At 35.9% G+C, this 22,193-nt stretch overlaps 2 protein-coding genes across 2 annotated transcripts in view; one reads left to right on the top strand and one right to left on the bottom strand.

Moving 5' to 3' along the window:
• Positions 1-4,757: 4,757 nt before the first annotated feature.
• gdnf (glial cell derived neurotrophic factor) lies at positions 4,758-8,425 on the bottom strand. The gene is made up of 2 exons (XM_015374285.1): positions 7,919-8,425; positions 4,758-5,917 (listed from the first exon to the last, which is right to left on the bottom strand). Exons 1-2 carry the CDS (start codon positions 8,115-8,117, stop codon positions 5,358-5,360), a joined length of 759 nt encoding a protein of 252 aa, XP_015229771.1. The 5' UTR covers positions 8,118-8,425; the 3' UTR covers positions 4,758-5,357.
• A 9,593-nt stretch (positions 8,426-18,018) lies between these two features.
• egflam (EGF-like, fibronectin type III and laminin G domains) overlaps positions 18,019-22,193 on the top strand; it is a 42,286-nt gene continuing 38,111 nt past the window's right edge. The window contains exon 1 of the mRNA XM_015374275.1: positions 18,019-18,497. Within this exon, the coding sequence (XP_015229761.1) occupies positions 18,392-18,497 (106 nt within the window). The 5' untranslated portion in view covers positions 18,019-18,391. The remainder of the gene's footprint in view (positions 18,498-22,193) is intronic.

Here is a 22,193-nt window from a genome sequence, read left to right as displayed (position 1 = left end):
GTAGGTTTATACCTATGTTATAGGCATTTTCTTTTTATTTTTTTTTATTTATTTGTGGACGACTGAAGGTACTATCTTTTACATAATAGACCTATCAGCTGATGGTTCCTCAATGCCTTCATAGGTCATCCTTTAGCGTTGTTCACATCTTGTAGAAAGTGTCATAGCTGTGTATCCAGTCCACTCCTTTGATAAAATGATTGCCAGGTATTTGTACCCCCTACCTCCTACTTATTGTTACATATGATTGAAATATACTTAACCTTTTCAGTTATAATTTCACTATTTTATTTGATTTTTCTCCTTATATAAGTTTACCTTTAAATCAACGGTCAGGTGAAATTACTAAGTAGAGGAAAATATTCATATAGCAGGAATGTCATTTAGTGGAAGACTTCCTTAAAACCAAATTTTCAGACCTGAAACTTAAATAACTAACATTTTGTAAATATTTGCTAGGTGGGTTTATGTTTTTTGGGATTTGACCACAGCAGGCTGGTGATGTTAATAGTGAACAAACTGTTCTACTGATATTAACATCTTGGTATTCTATACTTGTTCCATTAAATCCCAGTTAAACTGAGATTTTCCTGATGGCATCCTCCATTATTATTCATCGCCGAATAATATAAGATCATCTGCGAAAGCTGTGACATTAGGTGATATTTTCAAAACCTTTACCTTTTTTTTGCAGCTAACGCCAAGACTGTTTCTAATTTAAAGTGGGCCAAAGTTCTGCTGCTTGAGTTCTATCCAAAATCCCATTTCACTCTTTTAATCCCCCTCTTCCTGTCATATCTGTAAAGTTATAAACAATCAGATTTCCACTCTTTCCAGTCCACTAAAAACCCTTAAGGTGTTCTAGTCTAGAGTCTTTCTTGTTGTCCCTTGCTCCTAACTGAGAGCATACGGATTTTGTTATAGTCTTTCTTAGGTCTTGATGTACAGGCCTCCTGGGGGTCTTAAATAAGACATGAAGATCTCCTCCTTCATCTTATCTCAACATTCCATTTTTTCTTAGCTTTACATTTTAAATTCTATATCATATGTTTAGAAAACATACAATAAAAATTAGGAGTTACATAAAACTGTGGATAGTATATTTTTTAATCTTTGCCATATGTCTTTTTTCCAAATTCTTCCATTCCTAATTCAAGCTCAAGAAAATTAAGGTCAAAGTCACTCCTGTACTTCAGTCATAAAATTTTGGAGGGACATAAGAGGTGGATGGTGTGTGGATATGTGATTGTGCTAATGTAATGTAGGGAATAAACTCCCAATGTACTTGGTGTTCATATGAATACAAAAAAATAGACCATAAGGAGTCTTATCCAGTCCTATATTTGTTAGCTCTATCATTATGCCCTATACTTCAGGCTGCATGATTATTGCAGGAAATCTATGTCTGTGAAGATACTCTATGATCAATAACAGCAGATTGAAACCAACAATTAAAAAACAAATTATCTTAAGCACTCAGTTTAAAAATCTGTTTAGGGCTAACTCAGGTTAAACTCCTGTCTTTCTGACTAAGACACTGATTAAGCAGATCCAATTTCCAATCAAAGATTCAGGCAACAGGTTTTATAGATACAATCCAACATACAATATTTTGCCAGTATTATTAAATGTAATAAATCAAACTGTCATGCGCAGATCTGGCAAAATTATGTTTTTTAAGAGCAGAATCACAGCAACAACTAAAATTCTGAATGTATCCCTGCAATATTATTTCTGATTTATAAACAGCAGCTTATATAAGGCAGTAAAACTAATGAGAAACTACTTTTTGGGACTCGAAGCTAAAGCGACAGCAAAAGGAAAATGTGATGGAGAGTATGCAGCTCAGATATCTACCACACACCTTATTGAAGAGACACACGATCACCCCTCCTGAGTTCCCCACTTCCATCATCTTTATATTCATTCTCATCCCAGGATATTTTCCACCTTTGAATTGTGCTGTTTTAAATATTTCCTCCTTGATCTTTCAACATCTGCTCCTCACCTCACCACTGTTCTTTTTGTGCTATAAGGTTTTCCAGCTCTCATTGTCCACAGTGCCATCTGCTTATAGGGATTTAGTTGAAATGTTTAGGTATAAGTTTATGCAATATTCTTCTCATGTTTAAGTTCTACCTGTCATCAGTCTGATAAGAATTAGGATATGTATTTATATATTAAATATTTATTTTTCTTCCTTGTTATCAGGAAACAGCTGAAAGAGCAACTCATGTTCTTTTTAAACCACATCCGCTTTAGTTGGTGCAAGAAAAAGGTATAGATGTTTTTCTCTCAGGATAGAAGCAGGCAAGCCTTCTTTTATCAGTATTGTTATGTTATTTAGATATCTAGGCTATGTTATCATTTATGTTATTTTAACCCAAACGACCATGCAACAAGTTGGCAAGAAATACATAAAAGTATGACATAAATGTATAAAATTCACCTGCTATGTAGGATTACGAATGACATTTCAAACTTGATATTAAATTGTGAATTTAAAGCTTGAATCCTAGTTACTTGCAGAAAAGATGTAGATTTCCCCTTTTTTTTTTCATTTTGTATGATTCAAAAACAGGCTCTTAGACAAACCTACTGCAGTGGGAACCGAACTAGATAAATAGTTTATTGTTGTTTAAACTGCTGGATTAAATAGAGCCCTAACTCATTTTTATTGGCATGGAAAAAACTTAACTTAAACTTTGATTTTCCTTTAATTTTGTGGTAAAACAAATGACAGGAAAAGGCCTAATCAGTAATACTTAAATGTTTGGAGTTTGCTTGAACACTGCTAGGCCCTTTTACCGGAACCATTTGCTTTGGCCTTATTGGTCTAAAGCTTTTGAAACAACAGTCATGCTGGGTTTGACATAAAACAAAGGGAGAGTTTTTGAAACACTAAGTCATGCCTGTGGTTAAGTATAGTGGAGAATATGTGATGATGTAGGCCTGTTTTTTTTTTTTTACTAGAGCAGAGTGAAGCAGGACATGGTAGAAGACAATATTACAGAAGCTGCAAATAAACTAAATAAATGAACAAATCAATAAAAAATGGCCCCCTTGACACATATAGCAGAACCCATTCTTCTGTCCAAGTCCTCAAACTAATTCATATTAGCAATTTTTGTGAATAGCAACAGATTTTAAAATGGGCTTTAGTTTTTAAAGTTTTCAAGTTTATTTATTTTAAGGCTTCTTACGCAACTCTAGAAGAGAGGTCAGTAAAGGGGACAGAGCTCTAACTTATTTCTAACTCCAGTCAGATAGGCTTTGGTTTCAGTGTTTCTAAAATATTTTCTTTCTACTGCTTTTATAATTTTTATGGGATGTATTTAATCTAAAAGGAATTCTATAGTTGTCAGATTTTTGCACAGTGGGTGGCGTTGCTGCAAAAAGGTCCTGGGTTCGATTCCCGGCCTGAAGTCTTTCTGCATGGAGTTTGCATGTTCTCCCTGTGCATGCATGGGTTCTCTCAGGGTACTCCGGCTACCTCCCACGGTCCAAAAACTTGACTGTTAGGTTAATTGGCTTTTCTATTGGCTTCTCTTCTATGGAGCTGTATGTTAAAGCAGTGGCTTATCTGTAGCTGAGAGAAAGTGGTTTGATAAGCGGATCAGGAAGGCTAGCTCTGTAATTGGAGGTGGTAAACAAAAGGATCCTAACTAAATTAACAACTCTGTTGGATGATGTCTTTCACTCCATGCATGAAACTGTTGCAGAACTGGAAAGCTCCTTCAGTGACAGGTTGCTTCACCCTAAATGCAACAGTAAGCATTATCCCAGACCCTTCCACCCAGCAGCTCTTTATAATAATTACTATTTTTAACAAGCTCAATAAGTTACCTTCATGCCAATTTTTGCATAGTTTGTATCTCTTAGTCAGCTAAATAACAGGCTGCTGTCATTTTGCACATATCTCACATTGCTGCTGTTTTAAAATTTCATTACTGTAAAAATGCCCACAGCTGTACATTGGTTATTTATTCTCCAGGTGCACGGTATTTATAACACCTTACAGTACAGTAATTTATATATACATATATTTTTTTCACTCTTCACTATTATGTTATTTTACACACTCTTATAATGTCCAAATTTGTGTGATAATTTTTTCTATAATCCTTTTGCTGCTGTAAAACCACATTTTCCCGATTTGGGGACAAAAAAGGGATTTTCTATTCTATTCTATTCTAGATTCTCCGAATGTGCAAGTATGTACATGAATGATTGTTTGTCTCTTGGTTGCCCTGCGATAGACTGGTGTCCATGGGGTACCCTGCCTATCGCCCGCTGACAGCTGGAGATAGGCACCAGTACCTCTCGCCACCCCATCAGCGATAAGCGTGACAAAAATGGATTAAAGTGTCATAGAAAGACGCAAATATTAAGGCTATTTCAAGCATTAGATAGTTTAGATAGCAGCAAATTTACAAAAAGGGGCTCCAAAGTGTGGCTCTTCTGTCATTACACACCCTGGGTAAATTCTGGAATGTTACAAATTTAGTCTGTAAGAACAGATTGTTGATGCAGAGGGACACTTAAAAAATATCAACGGCAAAATATTCACTGCACTGATAGTAAAGTTAAAAATAAATACACAGGAATTTCAATCTAAAAGCAGATTGGGCTGACCCATTTTCTAAGCTTGACTAAATACAACTACATATCAAAAACCCATAGAAATGATTGAACTACATGGTTTAGTAGAAAGGGAATCTTCCCCTATACCTTAATAGAGCAAATGTGCTTTTATTTACAGATCCCCATTTAACAGAAATCAGATTTTTGTTTGCTTCACTTTAAAATTGTATTTTCTTTATTGATGGAAAAACAAATCCTTTAAACTTGATAAACCTGCATTATATATAACCATAACTGAAGGACTGATGTAAAGAGAAAAAAACTGCATCCTTACTCGACTCTGCAGGTCAACTAAGAACCCTAAACATCACCTCCTATAATAGAAACTCTTATGTTAACATGTTAAAATATTTGAGGATATCCATTCACAGCAATAAATAGCATTTATACCTTTATAAAGGGAAATAAATATGTCAATAAGTTAAAACAATATACATTTTATAAATCGTTTTTCATGTGTGACTGACATATTCAAGAGGATGTCACTAGTAGCCAGTTCTTCCTTTTTAGTATCAAATATGTAGTTTGAAAACTGTAGCCATTAGAGAGTTCATTGTCTTTGTAGCAGATTAGGTGTAAAAGAACTTAATCATTAAACAGAACAACTAATACTGCCACCTGTTGACTTTTACAATCACATTATGCAGCATAGTTTTAATGTAAAAATATGAAGTATAACTAATAGCCTAAATCTTATTCTATGTGACATAAATTCACACACAGCCACATTTCCTGGCAGAGTGTTTCCTTACAGTGTGGTAAATCAGGTTGTCATCCAGAAAGGAGAGGTCATCGTCAAACGCGATTGGCCGACAGCAGGCTTGCAGGGGCACGTCTTTGGCGGGGAGTTTCCTTTTGTTGACCAGGTTAAACAGGATTTTATCATAGTTGGTTTCTGACTTTCTGCAGGGTCCTGAACAGTATCTGAATATCATTTCCTCACCGGAGCTGTAGCCCAGGCCCAGGTCTGTTACGTTGAGGTGAATCTGTCGGAGCACGCAGCCCTGTCCTCGTCCACCACCTCCTCCTCTTCCAATCCTCCCACTCATTTCGACTCCTTTATTTTCTATTTTCTCCTCTTTGCCTCTCTTCAGCTTTGCTCCCTTCTTCCTCTTCCTTCTGTGCCGAGTCCTCCGGATCCAGTTTTCGCTGAGGTGGGAAGAGAAGGAGGTAGAGAAAGACTCTGCTGAGGAGGATCGGCGCACTCTATTGATAACTACTTTGATGAAATCCATAGCATTTTTATCATTTTGGATAAGCTCTTCAATGGAATCTGAAACGCATTAATAAAAAAAATATTAGCTTTACAAACACACCTGATCTTAGATCTTGTTCCTTGGTGGTAATCAAAACTATATATATTGTCTGCCTATTATTTCTCTTATTCAGCTGATAAATCCAATCTGATAAATTGATGTTAAACAAATAAAACACAAATAAGACAGCTTTGAATCTAAGTAAAGATAAATCAGCCATGTATGGACACCCAGCCAGGATAAGTCTGTTTCTAAACTTTCAACAGACTAAGTTTTCACCTTCCATTTTCAGAGTTTCTCTGCTCTATACTTGGTTCAATATGGATCCATAAAGTTTCTCCCTTAATTACACCCGACATATATGACGACAATGACAACACCATGGTTAAAAAAGGCTTTGAATATCCATTTTTAGTAACACATGTATTTTTTCATGTGTTGTAATAATTGCTTTTGCAACATTAAAACTTATTTTGGCTGCATTTTGAAATTATTTATTGCTTCTTGTGTTCACAGCTGAGTTTCCACACATTTCTGTTTTTTTTCTTGCATTTTTTTCTTTCTGGTCTTTTAGTCTCATCAGCGGCTTTGGCCTCCTCCAGTGGCTATTGAATCCTGTTACTCCCTCCTCCACTCCATTCTGGTTAACCTCCAGGGAAATCCTCCATTTATCATCCCATGCCTTTCGGTTAATTTTCTTTGAGGTTTCTTTTTGTTGGTTTGGCTGCTTTCAGTGTGTTTGGGAGTTTTAAACGATTTTTAGTTATTGAATTTTGCTTGGCTTCACAACATCTGTAAATGCGATGTACACAAACAAACCTTTTCAGGGAGAGCCTCTCTAGAGAAAGCAAACTCAATTTTATGCTATGGACAGCTGGGGTGACCCCAAGAATGTTTCCATTTCCAATCTGTACAGACCTTTTCTTTATGTATGTCATGTGCTTCCCTGAACATGCCGGGGTTTTCTCTGGGGACTCCAGCTTCCTCATACAATCCAAAACAAGCATGTTAGGCAAACCAGAGACTCTACATAGATTTTTTTTCGAGGTGAGTTCTGTTTATGGTTGGATGTCTTTTTGTTGAATCTTCTTGCCAGTGATAGTTAAGAGAGACTATGCATCCCAGCCTTTCGACCAATCCACATAACAGAAGAAAATACAGCTAAAATCTAAAATAGAAGCAGGCTTAAAATGTTTTTCTCTCCGTGTTGGAAGTGTAGTGCTTTACATTCTACAAATAAAACTATTTCTCTTATGTTTAAAAAGTTTTTGAAACTAAACTGTCATTAAGCTTCATGTCAAATGTCAGTCTGTGATTAGAAAAGTGATTAATATCCATTTTTAAACAAAATACATAGTTAGAGAGATAGGATTTCTCTTATTTAGTGAGACAGACATAAACACAGTCTACAGAAATAAATAAAGCATTTACCTTTAAACAAATACACAAACACTTAACCCGATGGGAAGAAATATAGAAAACTTGGATTTGATCCAGGATCCCTTCCCTCTCTGCAAGCCTTTAACCTACTGACCCCCACTAATATGAACCAAGTCCATAAAGGGGGTGTTTTACTTTTGCAGAAGTCAAAACTTTACTAACGTCGGCTTATTGATCATATGCATGAAATCATTAATTAAATAGAAATGTTATGAATATTCAAATACCTTGCCTGTGCTTCAGTCTTTTATTTGATTATGGTAAAGAAAAAAAACAACAAAGTAGTTCTCACACTTAGCACTATTGGATGAAATATTATGTATTCATAACCTCAGATACATTTTGTAATAGCTCTAAGGTTTTAGCATATATCAATGCTTTAAAAAACTGTTAACAGGGTTTTTTTTTTTGTTGATTTTAATGTTTAACAGACAGACATTACAAACATTAAACACAAACAAATTGATTTTTGTTCATTTTTAATTCAAATTATGCACATTTATTGAATTTAATATTTTTTATTTAATTAAAGTTCCACAGTTATACAGCAATAAACAATTCTAAGTTTAGTTTCTTACATTTTTCTCCTGAGTCCAGTTCGCCTGCTGCCTCTGCAGGGTTAATGTCCGGAGAGATGAGGGGCCAGCGGAGCTGAACCGGGGGGGCCTCCAGGGGACTCTCTGCAGACGCAGACCGCTGTTGGCCCCGGATAGGAGAGCTGAGCCTGCCTGCACTGTGCAGAATCAAACAAGTGATCAGGATGTCCCATAACCTCATGGTCCACTTCAGTTCGACAGAAGGACATGGCGCGATGTGCAATCCGAGAGTCTCATTTGATGAAAATGAACATAGAAAAAATGGTTTGAAGGTGATACAGGAAGATGCAGAACACAAAGTTTCTTCAGAGTTTCTCTGCAAAATGCATAAGAAAAATAACAGCCTGAGTTCGTTTAAAATCTCTCTCGTAGGTTCCTTTTGGGAAGGCGAATCTCTAACAGAGAGCAGCCGAACAGAAGCTGGATGGATGTGGAAAGGTGCTGACGTCTAGTGGCCCTTCTGTCTCCTCCCCATGCAGATACCCAGAGGGCTGGCGTTCATATCCAAGGCTGACCCTGATCCACTGTTGCTCCCTGTAGTAGTGGAATTATGTTTTGAGAAAGTTTTGGTGAAGAGCGAGGTTTCACACTTTCCACTTCATTCCACATCCTCTCCAGCTTTGAAACATGTTTCTAATTAGCAGGGGCGTAGCCAGAAATTTTTTATAAGGGTGGCCAGGCAATAACCATTGTAGACTGAGGGGTGGCCGAAAGCGGATAGGCGCCCACAACCTTAGGGTCAAGCCTAATATGAGAATAACTATACTTTCCTACAGCCTTTGCTAAGAAATAGATGCATGTATTTAAACATCTGTGCTTTCTGGATAAAAGGTATAGTGGGTTCAGGTTGGAGTTCTGGGGTGAACATCTTTTCCATTGTCATTACTTACCTACTTTTATTGATAATCATTCTGCATAAAATTGATATTTAGAAGTACAAATATCTATATAAATTGATTATTTAATACAATTTTATTAAAATTGTTATTTATGTATGATTTCACTAAAGACTCCTAAATGAATTGCAGAGACACATTATTTTCTCTTTACTCCATAAAACACAAAATCTAGTTCTAAAAAGAGCATGAATTCTGTATTTATCATCTTTAATGTTAGTGTGACACAATGATGTGTATTCACATTATTGTTTGTTTGATTTTAAGAGAAAGACTGATTTTGGGTAATAATTTGTTTGAGTTGTAGTTGCACACACACACCAGAAGGTGGCACATTGCTCCATGAGACGCCATAGTGAGGCCATAGGCTCTGCTTCTTCAATGCGGCAGAAGCGAGACATGGAGAAACTTCACCCGTCGCTTGTCTCATTTATTCTCCTGTTTTACAGGAACATTTATTCTGCCCAACAGGCCCGAAGCCCGGGTCTGTTACATTAGTACCGGTATATTGATTTGTATAATTAACCACAGTGTTTTTGTAGTCAAGAAATTAGGAATACATGAAAAAATAGTAATATATGAAAAATGAAATTGAGAGTATTACTGCTCCCAACATCTGTATTAGAGGGAAAAAATGGTAGGGGTGGCCACAGGGGTGGCCAGTGATTGGCCATCCATCTAGCTCCGCCCCTGCTCATTAGCCAGTAAGCTGTTATTCTAGCTTTGTCCAGATGACTCCTTTCACCACATTCATGAGCTACAATTTAAAGCCAAGTAATGATGCATTTACATGATATCCTTATTTGGCATTGTATGGAAGTCTCTTGCTGCAACTTCAGTGAGAAAAAATGTATTTCAAATATTGATATATCAAATTAAAACAATTATTGTAATTCTAAATGACAAGTTAAGGCAATGCAATTTTATTTGTATAGCACAATTTAGTACATGGACTGAATAAAACAGAAAAAAATATAAGCAGGATAAAAGCAAAAAAACATTTGTACAACACAAATATTGTACCACAAAAAAAGCAGAATAAAAGGAAGTAAAAAAAAAGAAGACAGTTTCTCTGAAACTCTTATTGGTAAAATAAGGTCAGTAAACCCTGGGAGAATGATGGGGAAACTGGAGATTATAGGGCAAAATAACAAGGCCAGCTGACTGAATGAGAGAATCAAAAAAGTTTATTTTTCTATATGTAAAAATATCTATAAATGAAGAGTATTCACCTTTTTGTGAAACATGATGGTTTCTTTATGACAACGTTGTTAAGACAAGCAAATATTTTGGGGCTCAATTTCACTCATCTAAGATGCTACTAAAATACGATTTAATTCATGGTGGAAAACATGAGAAAGTAGACCTAGAACAATGTTCAGCTCAGAGAAGCTTAACAAAATATGTTTTACAAGAAAAAAGGAAGCATTTGCTTGCTTTACCATGTTGCCTAGCCAACTTTATGTATAAAGCATCGACCACATTGACACTGATCAGAGCTTGGACTGAGTGACGAAGGTGCTAAACAAGAATGATTAAAAAAAGCAACAACAAAAAAGTAGAATTTAAAGTGAAAAAGTTTGAAATAGAAATAAAATGAAAACATGATATTATGACACAGACTGGAAAAATAAATAGAATAAAATCATCAACTTATATCAGGTCAAATGCCAATAAAGCGGCTTTTTGGATGACAGTAACAAAGATTCCATAGTTTAGAAGCTTTAATGGTAAAAGCCCAATCTCCCCTTTACTTCTGTGTACCCAAAACCTTAAACAACATCTGATCAAAGAGGTATGGAGGGGCATAAGCAAGGCCATTTAAATACCTAAAACAAATGAAAGCTTGTTAAATGAACTCCAAAAAAGGTGTTATGTTATTTGTCAGAGAGACTGTCTTCACACGAAGAAGACCCACCAGGGACATTAGACTAAAGATCATCACCTAAGTCTTCTTTTCATTGAAACTGAAAAAGTTAGAAGACACCCAAGATTTGAATTCCTTATGAAATGTGATCAAATCTTCCATACAAAATGTATCTTCCTGTTTAAGTGGGACATAAACATGATTATCATCTGCATAACAATAAAAAGCAATCCAGTGCTTTCATTAAAATTGAGTCAAGGGGCGGGAAACACATGGAGAATAACAGAGATCCTAACCGAGGGCCTAACAGTTAAAGCTATAACTGAAATAACGTCTTTAACATCAAGGGGGTATAGCATCAGCAGGAGAACCTGAGAGCTTTAAATGATTAACAAAGTCATTTAATGAAGATAAAGTCATAGTTACGAGTAGAAGTCAGCAAAACAAGGAACCAAGACAAAATCTTAAAAAGTAAAGAGGCATATAGGAGCCCTGATATGTTCACTTTTTCTTCATAAAGTATATAAATCTCTCGCATGCCTCAAAGGAAGGCTCAAATTTAAGCATTTTAAATGCATTCAAAACAGAATCACTGATTTTATGTAAACCTGTGAGTGGGAGGCTTTGTCACATTGACATTCAATGCTTTCTTTTTGCATATTTCACAATTGCGTGATATAAATGCTAGCAGTGCTGCAACATGTCAAAAGAATTAAAATGAAGGTATAGTGAGAATATAGACCAAGTTATTGTCGATGTTTTAAGTTAGTTTCAAGTTAGTTTTAACCAGCCAAATATCTATGTGTTGATTAACATATGCTTATGCTGGATGGTAAAGATGTTCACAGATTTTCCAGATTTTCACATTATTTCAGAATCTCTTAGCCTCTAACCCTGATTTACATTTCACACATCTATACAGGATCTGTTTACTTGCATATAAATAATTCAGGAAGAGCTGATCCCTTCAAAACCTCTGATCTGAAAAAGATTTTAATAGACCTTATCTTTTGAGAAGGAATTACTCAGCCATTAGTCATCTCAAGACCAAATGTCCTAACTTGTGTGTTATAGTGATTCATCAATATCAAGTTACCTTTGTCATGATCTTGGCACTGATGACTGGCTTAATGGGTCATTCCATTCACCTGCCTAGCTCCACCCAGTTTCTCATCACTGTTCATCTATTTCACCTGCTCTAGTCTCTATTTAAACTGCCTGCTTGCAGTCATCAGTGCCAGATTATTTGGGCCTGCGGTGAGAGTTCTCTAGTGAGCCTGTTTGTTATTCTGATTGCCAGATCCTGACCAGTTCTACCTTCAGGCCTCTGAGTCTGCCTGTTCCTGTTTCAGATTTGTTTGCCTGACCTGTCTTCAGACTCCTGCTGGTTTCTGCCTGTGGATTAAACCTGGATCTGCCTCCTGACTTCGACTTGGATTTCCCCTCTGTACCTCTTTGGATCTCTGATCTTCTGTCCTGGACTCCTGTTAACCTCTTCGACAATGGCTTTGACTTTGTCTTCTGGAAAGTCCTGCCTTCCTTCGTCTGCTTGGATCTGATCATCAGCCAGTTCAGCAGGCTTCTAGGCTTCTGCTCCTGGAACTTTCAGGGCGGCGTTTGCCGCATGCTGGTGGTCGCTATCCGTCTGGATTCTCGTCCTTCTTCTGGGCACAGACCCAGACCCCAAAACTAGATTAGTGACTCACACGCCCGTAATTGTCTTGCGTCCGATTTACGTGGTCACTAACCTGACATTTCTGTCTACAGAGATTATGGCTTTTCAATGTCCTACCTGCTGACTTGCAGATCCGACATACATTAATAAACAGTTTTGTTAATGACATCTATCTGTCTGTTTGACTTCGGGGTCCTTAGTACTGACAACCTTCCTCTTAAAAAAAGAAAAAGAAAGAAAAACGTGTCAAAGAAGTTATCTAAAACCATTGAGTTCTTGGAACGAACAATGTCTTGGTATAAACTTTCAGATGAACTCATTGGGATTGTCTAATTCTAGTAGAAATTAAAACAGTCTCCTCTGTTACAGTGAACATAATTCTTTACGGCAAAGATCAGCCGATCTAGAGGTAATAGTAAGAAAATTACATCTTAAGATGTCACTAAAATACAAGAAATGTATATTTATGCTTAGTAGGTTTATCCTCTTTTATAATTGGGGTGTTTCAAAAATAATGACAGATGAGATTAGAAATCCAAGCTATGATTTAGCAAAAGCAGTAAGTTCCCATCACAAGCATAGGTTATGAATGGATTAAAAAGCACATTTTTCTTGACCCAATGCTGTGTTTAGAAAGTAATCAACACCATGTGCTGTTTGTTGCCTCTGCGGCCTGAGGGTGAGAGTGATCAAACTACCAGAGCTGTGAGAGTGGATGCCGTTCACTTCCTTTAACCACAGGGAATTAAATGGTGTTGAAGGAATGTCAGTAACAGTTGCAAAGTTTTATAAAGTTTACTTTAGATTTTTCTCGAGTAAGAGTGGAGCTGAATCCCTGGGACAGCTTCTTACCAGTTAGTTTAAGAATCGTAGTTCTTAAACTAACTGTATAATAATGTAAGTCTGAAAATAATCTTAAAACATTATTTTTAGCTTCATCAGTGCCATGATGCCATTAGTGGAGACTCTTCATTTGTGCTACTATCACTGGACACATTGAAAGTTGGTGTGGCGGAGACCACATAATTATTGCAGGAAGAAAAATATGTATTTTTAGGATCTGCATTTAATTCATTTGGAAAATAATGTATCTTCTCATTTTAAATTGACTTGTTAGATACTTTAATGCAAAAATTGTAACTTTGTCCAAGTCTGCTACTGTTTTTTTTTTTTTTTCTGTCCATGTTAGTTCCTCTACTGTAAGTATTTGTCCAGTAGAGGGAACCATTGAGCTCAATTTATGGGGATCAGTGATTTCCTTGGAAAACTCATCATCCTAAAATACTAAGCTGCATATTTAAATTCCTGAATATCCAAGTGTCTAAACAAATTATTCCCAATGTCACACCTAATAACAGTTTAATAAACTGAATTCATTTCATTACATTTACAGTAAGCTATTTTTAATGAATACTTCTGATTTAAATATATCTTATACTTTTCAATAAAATTTGAATTTACGAGAGCCAATTGTAAATGTGTGAGAAACTAAATATGCATTATAAATTCCACTGTCGCAACAGAGACCGTCTAGCCATTGAGAATTAATGTTGACATTTGACCTTAAAAATATTTATGAACCACTATAGATAAGATTTTCCTCTATAGCATGTAAGAGCATTTTTTTTTTCTTCCAGTTTTTTTTTTTTTTTTTTTTACATTAAGTTACTTTAAGTAGTGAGGAACACTACCTCTTCTTAAAACAGTGAGGAGAAAAAAACGTTTCCTTGCTTTTTTTCTGTAATTATTATGAGTACTTTATAGATTATACAATTCATTTGAGTTAAAGATATAATAAACTGAATCCTCTGAACATTTCTTGGAGAGCCGAGATTAAGACAGTATGATCCTTTAGTTTTGGGTATTATAATTACCATTAACATTACTGACATTGAACAGAATTATGCTTTTTGACAGGGTTATTTATGGAGCTGTCAGTGCCTTGTATTATGTGACAGTTTTCTAAAAGATGAAAGCCATTACTGAAAAGAGAATGAAAGGCAACATTTTATTGAATGTCGTCTATGTTTCAATCAGCCACAGGCCTCAGGGGAAACATCAGGAAGACAGGCATTTTGTTCAATTGGAAAACAGTTCAGAAGAATTTGCTTCAACCAAGACATTTTTATGGTGACATTTTCTATGCTTTTAACTACTTTAATGTGCCTGACTGCTGGCCTGATGAGCTGGATACTTTGGTGAACCATGTTCATTTACCTTTTTAAAAGCTAAATTCATGAGAAACCTCTGTTTTTGACTTTTCTATGTGTTACGGTAACCATGCCAATGGTAACAGATAATGTTTTGTAATAAAACTGTAATAAAATGTGATAAAACACCAAAGACAAAATGGGAAATCAAATTAAAATCAAATGATTTTAAAAGTGTGCCAAAACAGGTGTCAACAAATATTATTCAATAAGAAACATATAAAGTAATGGTTGCAACTATGACACAAATAAAAATGACATAGGTGACATCTATTCAAAACAAATTTAGGTACTTTGGGACTAGATATGAACTATGATCTAATATGTTAAAAGATATGAAAAGATACCAACAAGAAAATAGATATCTGCAAGGAACAGATTACATGCTAAATTATGACAGTCTACTGGTTCATCAAAGTGGAATTCTTTAAATTACTAGTGTGAATTTATCATTTTCTTTAGTGGGAGGGTATGTCAACTTTCAAGTACAGCTGTATTTAGATCTCACATTTACATCACAATGTTCCTGAACAGTTCAACAAGAAAATTGTCAATTCTAAATTATTTTATTCCATACTGTAAGGCAGGAAAAAAATACATAAAATAAGTGTCAAATGAATCTATTAATTTCTGGATACTTCATATAATAAGGGCGAAGCACAATTAATCTGAAAGTATAACGATCTTGGTTCTGCTGGTTTTCAGTTTCACGTTTATCCATGTTTTTCTTTGTTTTCTAGCTTTATTGGTGTGTTCTGGATTTATTTAAGTTTCTTAGGTTTTTCTTTGCTTTTCCTCTGATGCCCTCTTGCGTTCTCCTTTTCCCTAGCTCCTTTCCTGTTCTGCTCTGCTCACACCTGCTCCCAATCTGCTCGTTAGTCCTCTCTTTTTTTCAGTCTCCCATAAATACACTCCTTATGCAGTTCCTCATTGCTGGTTCCTCGTCTTATTTTGTCTCATCCCGGCACCTTGTGATAGTTTTCTCCTGCTGTCTCCATGGTTCTGGTTAGTGTTTAATTTTTATGTTGGATTTTTGGATACTTGTTTTTGTTTAACATTTTTAAGTTGGACTTTTGGATTCCTGTTTTTGCTACCTGTCTTATCCCATTAAATCATCAAAGAACTCACCTCTGCCTCTCAGCCTCTGCATTTGGGTCCTCACAAAAACCTCCAAACAAACTGTGACAGAAAATGCATCAGGCACTGAAACACTTGGATCACTTGCTTGAAATAGTTTGAAGCAAGAGAGACTCCTTGCTTCACACAAAACTTCTCTGTTTAATATAATTTTCTATCTTTTGAGCCTGCCGAGCCACTTGGAGGTCGAGGTAACAGTAATAGGTATACATTATTATTAGAAGTACTTTGTAACCAAGATTCATTATTGTTTGTATTTTTGTCAGTAAAGAATTGCTGCCCTAGCTGTGAAAATTCTAATGCGCCTGCATTGAAACAGGATGGACTGTACCCATTGAGGGAGGATTAGGATTGTGTGCCCTTCGGTTAGCCATTCAGGGTGGTTCCCATCTCTAAGCAGCTGGTTCATTTGTGCTGCCAGGCATTCATAGAGTGCTGTGAGTTTCTTTAGCCAGTAGGTGTGTATCATGTCTGGGCCTGTTGCTGTCCAGTTTTTCATACCTGAGACTCTTTCTTGGATGTCACTGTGATGGTGACTGGATTCTGTTCAGGGAAGATGTGGAAGTCGTCTCTCAGAGCAAACAACCACTGTGCATCACTGTTGTGTGCTGCCTCCTCCCATATTCCTTTCCATTACTGTTCAGTTTCCAGCCTTGGTAGGACTGTTCTACTATCGCTCCCCTGCCACTGAGCGTACCCTTTCGCTGGTTGAATTGCAAATAGCCGATTTACCCATCTGGCTTCCTTGTCTCTCATGTACCTCTTTAGGTGGCTAGCCAAGGTTTGGAGCCTTTGCTTGACAGTTTCCAGTGCTTCAGATATGGGCATCTGGTACTGGCACTTGCTTTGTCATTGCACCTTTTAGGTAAAAAATCAATTGACTCACTTTTTTCCTTCTTTTCCACAGTAGGAATTTCATCACATGGTAGTTCTTACCATTTCTCCCACATCCTTTGCATGCCTCTGACCATGCTCTGGTTCTCCAGGCGGGCTACGTCTGATTTCATTGTCAGTCATCATTGTATTAGGTAGGCATTAGCGTGAAGAGTCATGCCTAAGGATCCACACTGGCAGCTTTCTCTTCCCCAAACCAGGACCTTCACTTGACTTACTTGAGCTCATGTGAACGGCTTTATATATACACATATATATATATATATATATATATATATATATATATATATATATATATATATATATATATGAGAACTGTAGATATGTAGATACTGTTTAAACCCCACGCACCTTTTCCTCCTTTTGGAACCTTCTTCTTTTTGACTAATGAGCTGATGTAATGAGTAAATTCCTCCACTGTGAGATCAATAAAGTCAATCAATCAGTCTGTAACAAACATTGGATATTTTTAATGCCACATCTTGATTGTAAAGGTAGAATAATGTCAAAAACTAAGCATCAGATTAAGTCTTGATTTGTACTTACCTGTGCTGTTTTGTGTTTTACTAAATCCAAACAGTTTCAATGCACATTATGTTATAAATCATAGGTTTGCATCTTCTCTGTTTACTCTATGGATTAACCCTCATTGTTATTTTTTTTTAAGTTTGCCTATTGGCTGTAGTGTACTTTTGGTTTCTATTTTGCCAGACTTTTACACTATAGGATTGGTGTGGTAAAAATATATCCAGACGATGGCTTATTAGGAACATTTGCTCCACCTTTTGCCTCTATCATGACTTACAGGATGTTTTCAGAATGTTAGGGCAAAATACAGCACGAAAAGTTATTATTTTTTCATTCTTTCTGATTATGTATTTGCAGTTTTTCTCCATTCTTTGACTTCGAACGTGTTGTTCTTCTTTATACCTTTAAAGTAGTATGATCTTTTTATTTATTTATTTTTTACGTTTAATTAGTTTTTGATTCTGTGAAATTTCTGTTAATGACAAGAAAAAAACAAAAAAACATCTGAGCCAGGGACTGTCTTTATTAGATTTAGGATCGTGTCCAATTTTTCTTTCACTTTCAATCAAATTTGGAAACAAAAGAAGAAAAAAAAAACAGAAAAAAACAAACAAACAAACAAAAAAGAATAAATCTGACTGTACAAATCTAAAGTGATCTCCTAACCAAACCACACAATCACAGCATTAATATTCAGTCTGTTGTTTGAGCTTCTTCCCCCGCTTCTACTCCAAAGCATGCTCTCCATCTGTGTCCAGTGTGCGGATTAGACGCTTATTATCCTCTTAGCTCTAATTGGCCCAACATCCATTGCACTTGGTTGTGTGGCTGTCTAAGAAACGAGCCGGAGCGTGACACGACAGCGATCTCCATGAGTAAAAACCACCGTTAGCGCCATTCATCGGTGTTCGTGAAGAACAATCAGCGGCTGGATTGTGTGGACAAATCTTTCCATCGTCTATCAGAGCGCCTGTCAGGGGAGCATGCTCAATGGGCTGTTTTTCGGTTCATGACCCTCCCCAGTGATCTTTTGCAGACTGTAATCTTATCAGTCTCAAACCACGGCTATTCTCTCCTCCGCGGCCAACTCTCATGCGTATTTGGAGCGCGCATTTGGATAACAGAATAACTGAAGAGCTTTTCTTTAAGACAACTCCCCCATTCGCAAAACATCTAGTTAAAAGAAAAAGTTAAATGCTCTTTTTTGTTTGGACGTGTCCTAAAATGCGGATTTGACCAAGCAAAGTTATGGATCTTACATGTAAAGAAAAAAGTCTTCTATACTTCATTTTCTTGTCTATCTGCTCTGCCAGCGTTTCTGTTGGTGCCAGAAGATCAAATGCGCGGAGATCAGGTGAGTTCAGTGTAGTTTCACCTTCTACAAACTATAGCAGCTCTGGGAAAATTAAACCTAGTGCTGAGATATAGAGGACCTAGAGAGTAAATGTAAAAGAAAACATTTAAATAAATTTTGAAAAGCATTTCATAATAAATTTAATTCAGAGGAATTGTAAAATGTATTTATTAATCCATCATTAAATGCTGGAATTTGATCATGTATTTTCAAATCCAATTTCAAAATGGAAATTTTATCCAAAAAAATCCTGAATATGAATTTAAATACCTTTCCTAATAAGAAGTTTATTTATTTATTTTTTTTCCATTTCCATTCTCCTTTTTGTTTTCCATTGTCTTTTTTCTTCACCTTCTTCATTTACCTTTTCTGTTACCCTTCTGATCCCAGAGATCACTGAAAAGCAGTTGCTGTTGTTTCAACATCATTATGTTATTTTCTCTGAAGTGGCGGATTATGCATAAATGGAAGAGTCTCTCCTTGTTCCACACCTATTCNGTTAAAAGTATTAGCATGAAAGTGTAATGTTAGTATACTTTTTATATATTTACAAAAAGTACAATTTGTCTAAGTACATTTTCAGTAAACTATAGGAAATATGAATATACTTGAAATACAATAAAGCACTTTTTTTTTTACCAGGGCATCCATCCATCCATCCATCCATCCATCCATCCATCCATCCATCCATCCATCCATCCATCCATCCATCCATCCCTGTGAATAATGTTCAGAGAGAAGGGGAAATAAAGGTTTCTAAAAGAGCTACGCTTTGTTCTAACTTAAAAGCAGTCTTCACAGTTGTCATCTTTGCCGAAATCCTTCAATTTAAACCCTAATTAAACCTAATTTTTATTGGTTTCTATATTTCTTTGTTTCTTTGTCCCACTTCTTTTCCTTTTCCCTCCATCCTTTCCCCTTTCGCTCCCTGTCATTCTCTTTGACCCCTGTTTTTTTTTTTTTCAAACCTCACACTGTCAGACCCTCAGGGCCAATGTGGGTTGACTTTTATGTCTGTCTGCATAGTGCCCCTATCATGGCTTAGACGGCCAAACAAACAGAACACCGGGCTGATGTAGGTTGCATTCTATGACTGCCAGTGACATTTGTATGTTTGTTTATATTTTATTTTTTATGTTTTGAGGACTTTCTTATCCTGTTCTCACGGAGGGTATAATGTCAACAGGACTCGGTGTCCACATGAATCACATCAGCTTTTAACAAAAAAGCAGGTGGTTTCAGAATAGGGTCGACATTGAACAAAGCTCTTCTTCAAGGTGGTCTTTGTTTTTTTAATTCCCTGACAACTTCATTCCCCAGTTTGAATAGACAGTTAAATTATTAATGGAATAATTTAGAGGCTTAGATTTTTTTTGCTCCTACTTATATGCATATCTAGCATTATGAAGTGAGAACCATGCATTTTCATGAACCTTCCAAGAACACTTCTTGCCCTTCACCTTTTCTGACAGCGAAACTATTAAGATACAATTAAGAAAAGGAACAGTTACTAATGTTTAAAAACAGTACTTTTTTTTTATTCCTTCAAAATCTCACTCTATTCTGTTTAAGAAAAAAACAGCTGCATGTAGCACAGTGATTATTTTCATTTGGCTGACTAGAATATTGGAAGAAGACCATTTCAACCCAACTGTGAAGGTGGAGAGAAAAGTAAAGGGCCATGTTGCTTATGGATGCTGCTATTATGTTTTTAAGTGTACAATTACTGCCAAGCCTGCATATAAAAACATTACTTGGGAGGTTGCTGTAACTATAATAACTTTCAGGACAATTGATTTCTCCATTACCGAAACAAGTTGCTCTCATTTGTAACAACAAACCAACTCAAGTTCCACTATTTAATGTTAGAAAAAAAAAGGAAACATGTAAAACAATAATAAATTGAACCTAGAATTTAGAAAGTGAAATTGTTACGTATGTGGTGATTTCTGAATGTGAATCAATATTCTAGGTTTATGATAATGAAAAAATGATTTAGTCGTTCTTGGGGCTGGATCTAAAAACCTGACAGGCAGGATGGAACAGCTAAATGTGTGAAAGGGTTTAAGAAACCAGGTTGTGGAAGACTTAAATGAAAAATACACGAAAGCAATGGAGCAAGATGAAGGCTACACAAATGGGAAGGAAAATTCTAAGCAAGTAATACCCTTGGAAGTGTAAACTAATCAAAATTAACACTAAAATTGCAGAACTCGTGACATTTTATATAAATATTTAGTTCCATACAGTTTCTGAACAAAACTGATATTTATATTTCTATAAGTATTTGCCAATAGTTTTGATATCATCATTTGCCTAAAGTAAAAGGACTCATTTTTTTATGTAACAACTTTTACTAAACATCTATATTAAGCCAGTAAGGATGATCTGTCATAATAACGTACAGGAAGAAGAAGGGCCTTATTTCCCAGACATTAAGATTTTTTGTGATACAAAAGGCATATAAACTCTGTAGAAAATTGACTTTTCAAGATCCTGACTTGTAAGAAAGTGACTTTATACGCTTTGTTACGTGTAAAAGATAGCAGTTTGCAAGTGCAATAATACTATAATGCCTTAATTTTTTAGGAGGCATGGGACGTGGTCTGCTGAAAGTGTTGATTTAACATGAACACAGGTAAATTTGAGGAAAAGGGGGGTAACTACAGAACACTGAAGCATAGGGGCAGCAGTCCAATGTTGTGGGGAAGTTCTGGAATAGCAGGAATCGCAGTAAAAAAAAAATGAAATGACATCATGAAATAAGCCCTCTAGAAATAATGAAGTAACATCTCAAATCACTACAGAAAATTTTAAACTTTGTCAGAAATTGGTCAGAAGTGGGTCTTGTAAGGCCAAACATCGGTCATTCTATCAGAAAAAATAGGTACAAAGCGAATTTAGTAAGTGATGTAGGGTGGACATAAGACATCCCAAAAGCTTGGAAAAGCTGTAAGTAAGCAAGGCAGTATATAAATTTAATACAATTTTACCAGCTCAGTCAGGAAAAGTGGGACAAAATCACAGCAAACTATCCTGAGAAGCTTGTGGAAGAAATCTAATTTGTACAGTTTAAAGGTAATTCTACTGAATATTTAGGGTATATGTACACTCTGTATGAGGAGTTTGAAATATACTGAGGTTTAATGTCAGACTGTAAGATAAAGAGGTTATGTCACTTCTTATACAGTGTAATACAATTCATTCAACAAGCCACAATTAAAATACTGTTCAACAAAATCTGTCTACCAACCACTGCCCTTACAACAAAACCACTATTTTAGTTTTAGGTGTATGATTTTGATTACAGATATTAAAGCCCTTCAACTTGGATCCTCTAATGACTTTACTTTTGCACATTTTGTGGCTAGGTCCCTTGAATGTTATAAAGAAGATCAGATTTGCACTTGTAATATGTCAATCAAATTTGAACACTTGTTTAATTGTGTAGCCTGGGGTTGGCAATGGAAGTAGACTCATTTGATCCAAAACGTTACATTTATACATCTAGAAGTTCTGCTACATCATTGTTTTGTATAGGTTAGCATTTATTAGCACAGCAGCCATCTTTAAATAGGTATGTATGAATTTAAAAAGTATTACAATCTTTGTCAATATAATCTTCATTTCTTTCTTTCTTCATAATATTTTGCTCCTGGGTTATATGTTTTTTACATGCAAACTGATGCTCCATCC

This window comes from Cyprinodon variegatus, unplaced genomic scaffold (genome assembly GCF_000732505.1).
Source record: "Cyprinodon variegatus isolate N-32 unplaced genomic scaffold, C_variegatus-1.0 Scaffold100, whole genome shotgun sequence".
Classification (NCBI taxonomy): domain Eukaryota; kingdom Metazoa; phylum Chordata; class Actinopteri; order Cyprinodontiformes; family Cyprinodontidae; genus Cyprinodon; species Cyprinodon variegatus.
This window is presented reverse-complemented; position numbering and strand designations above follow the sequence as displayed.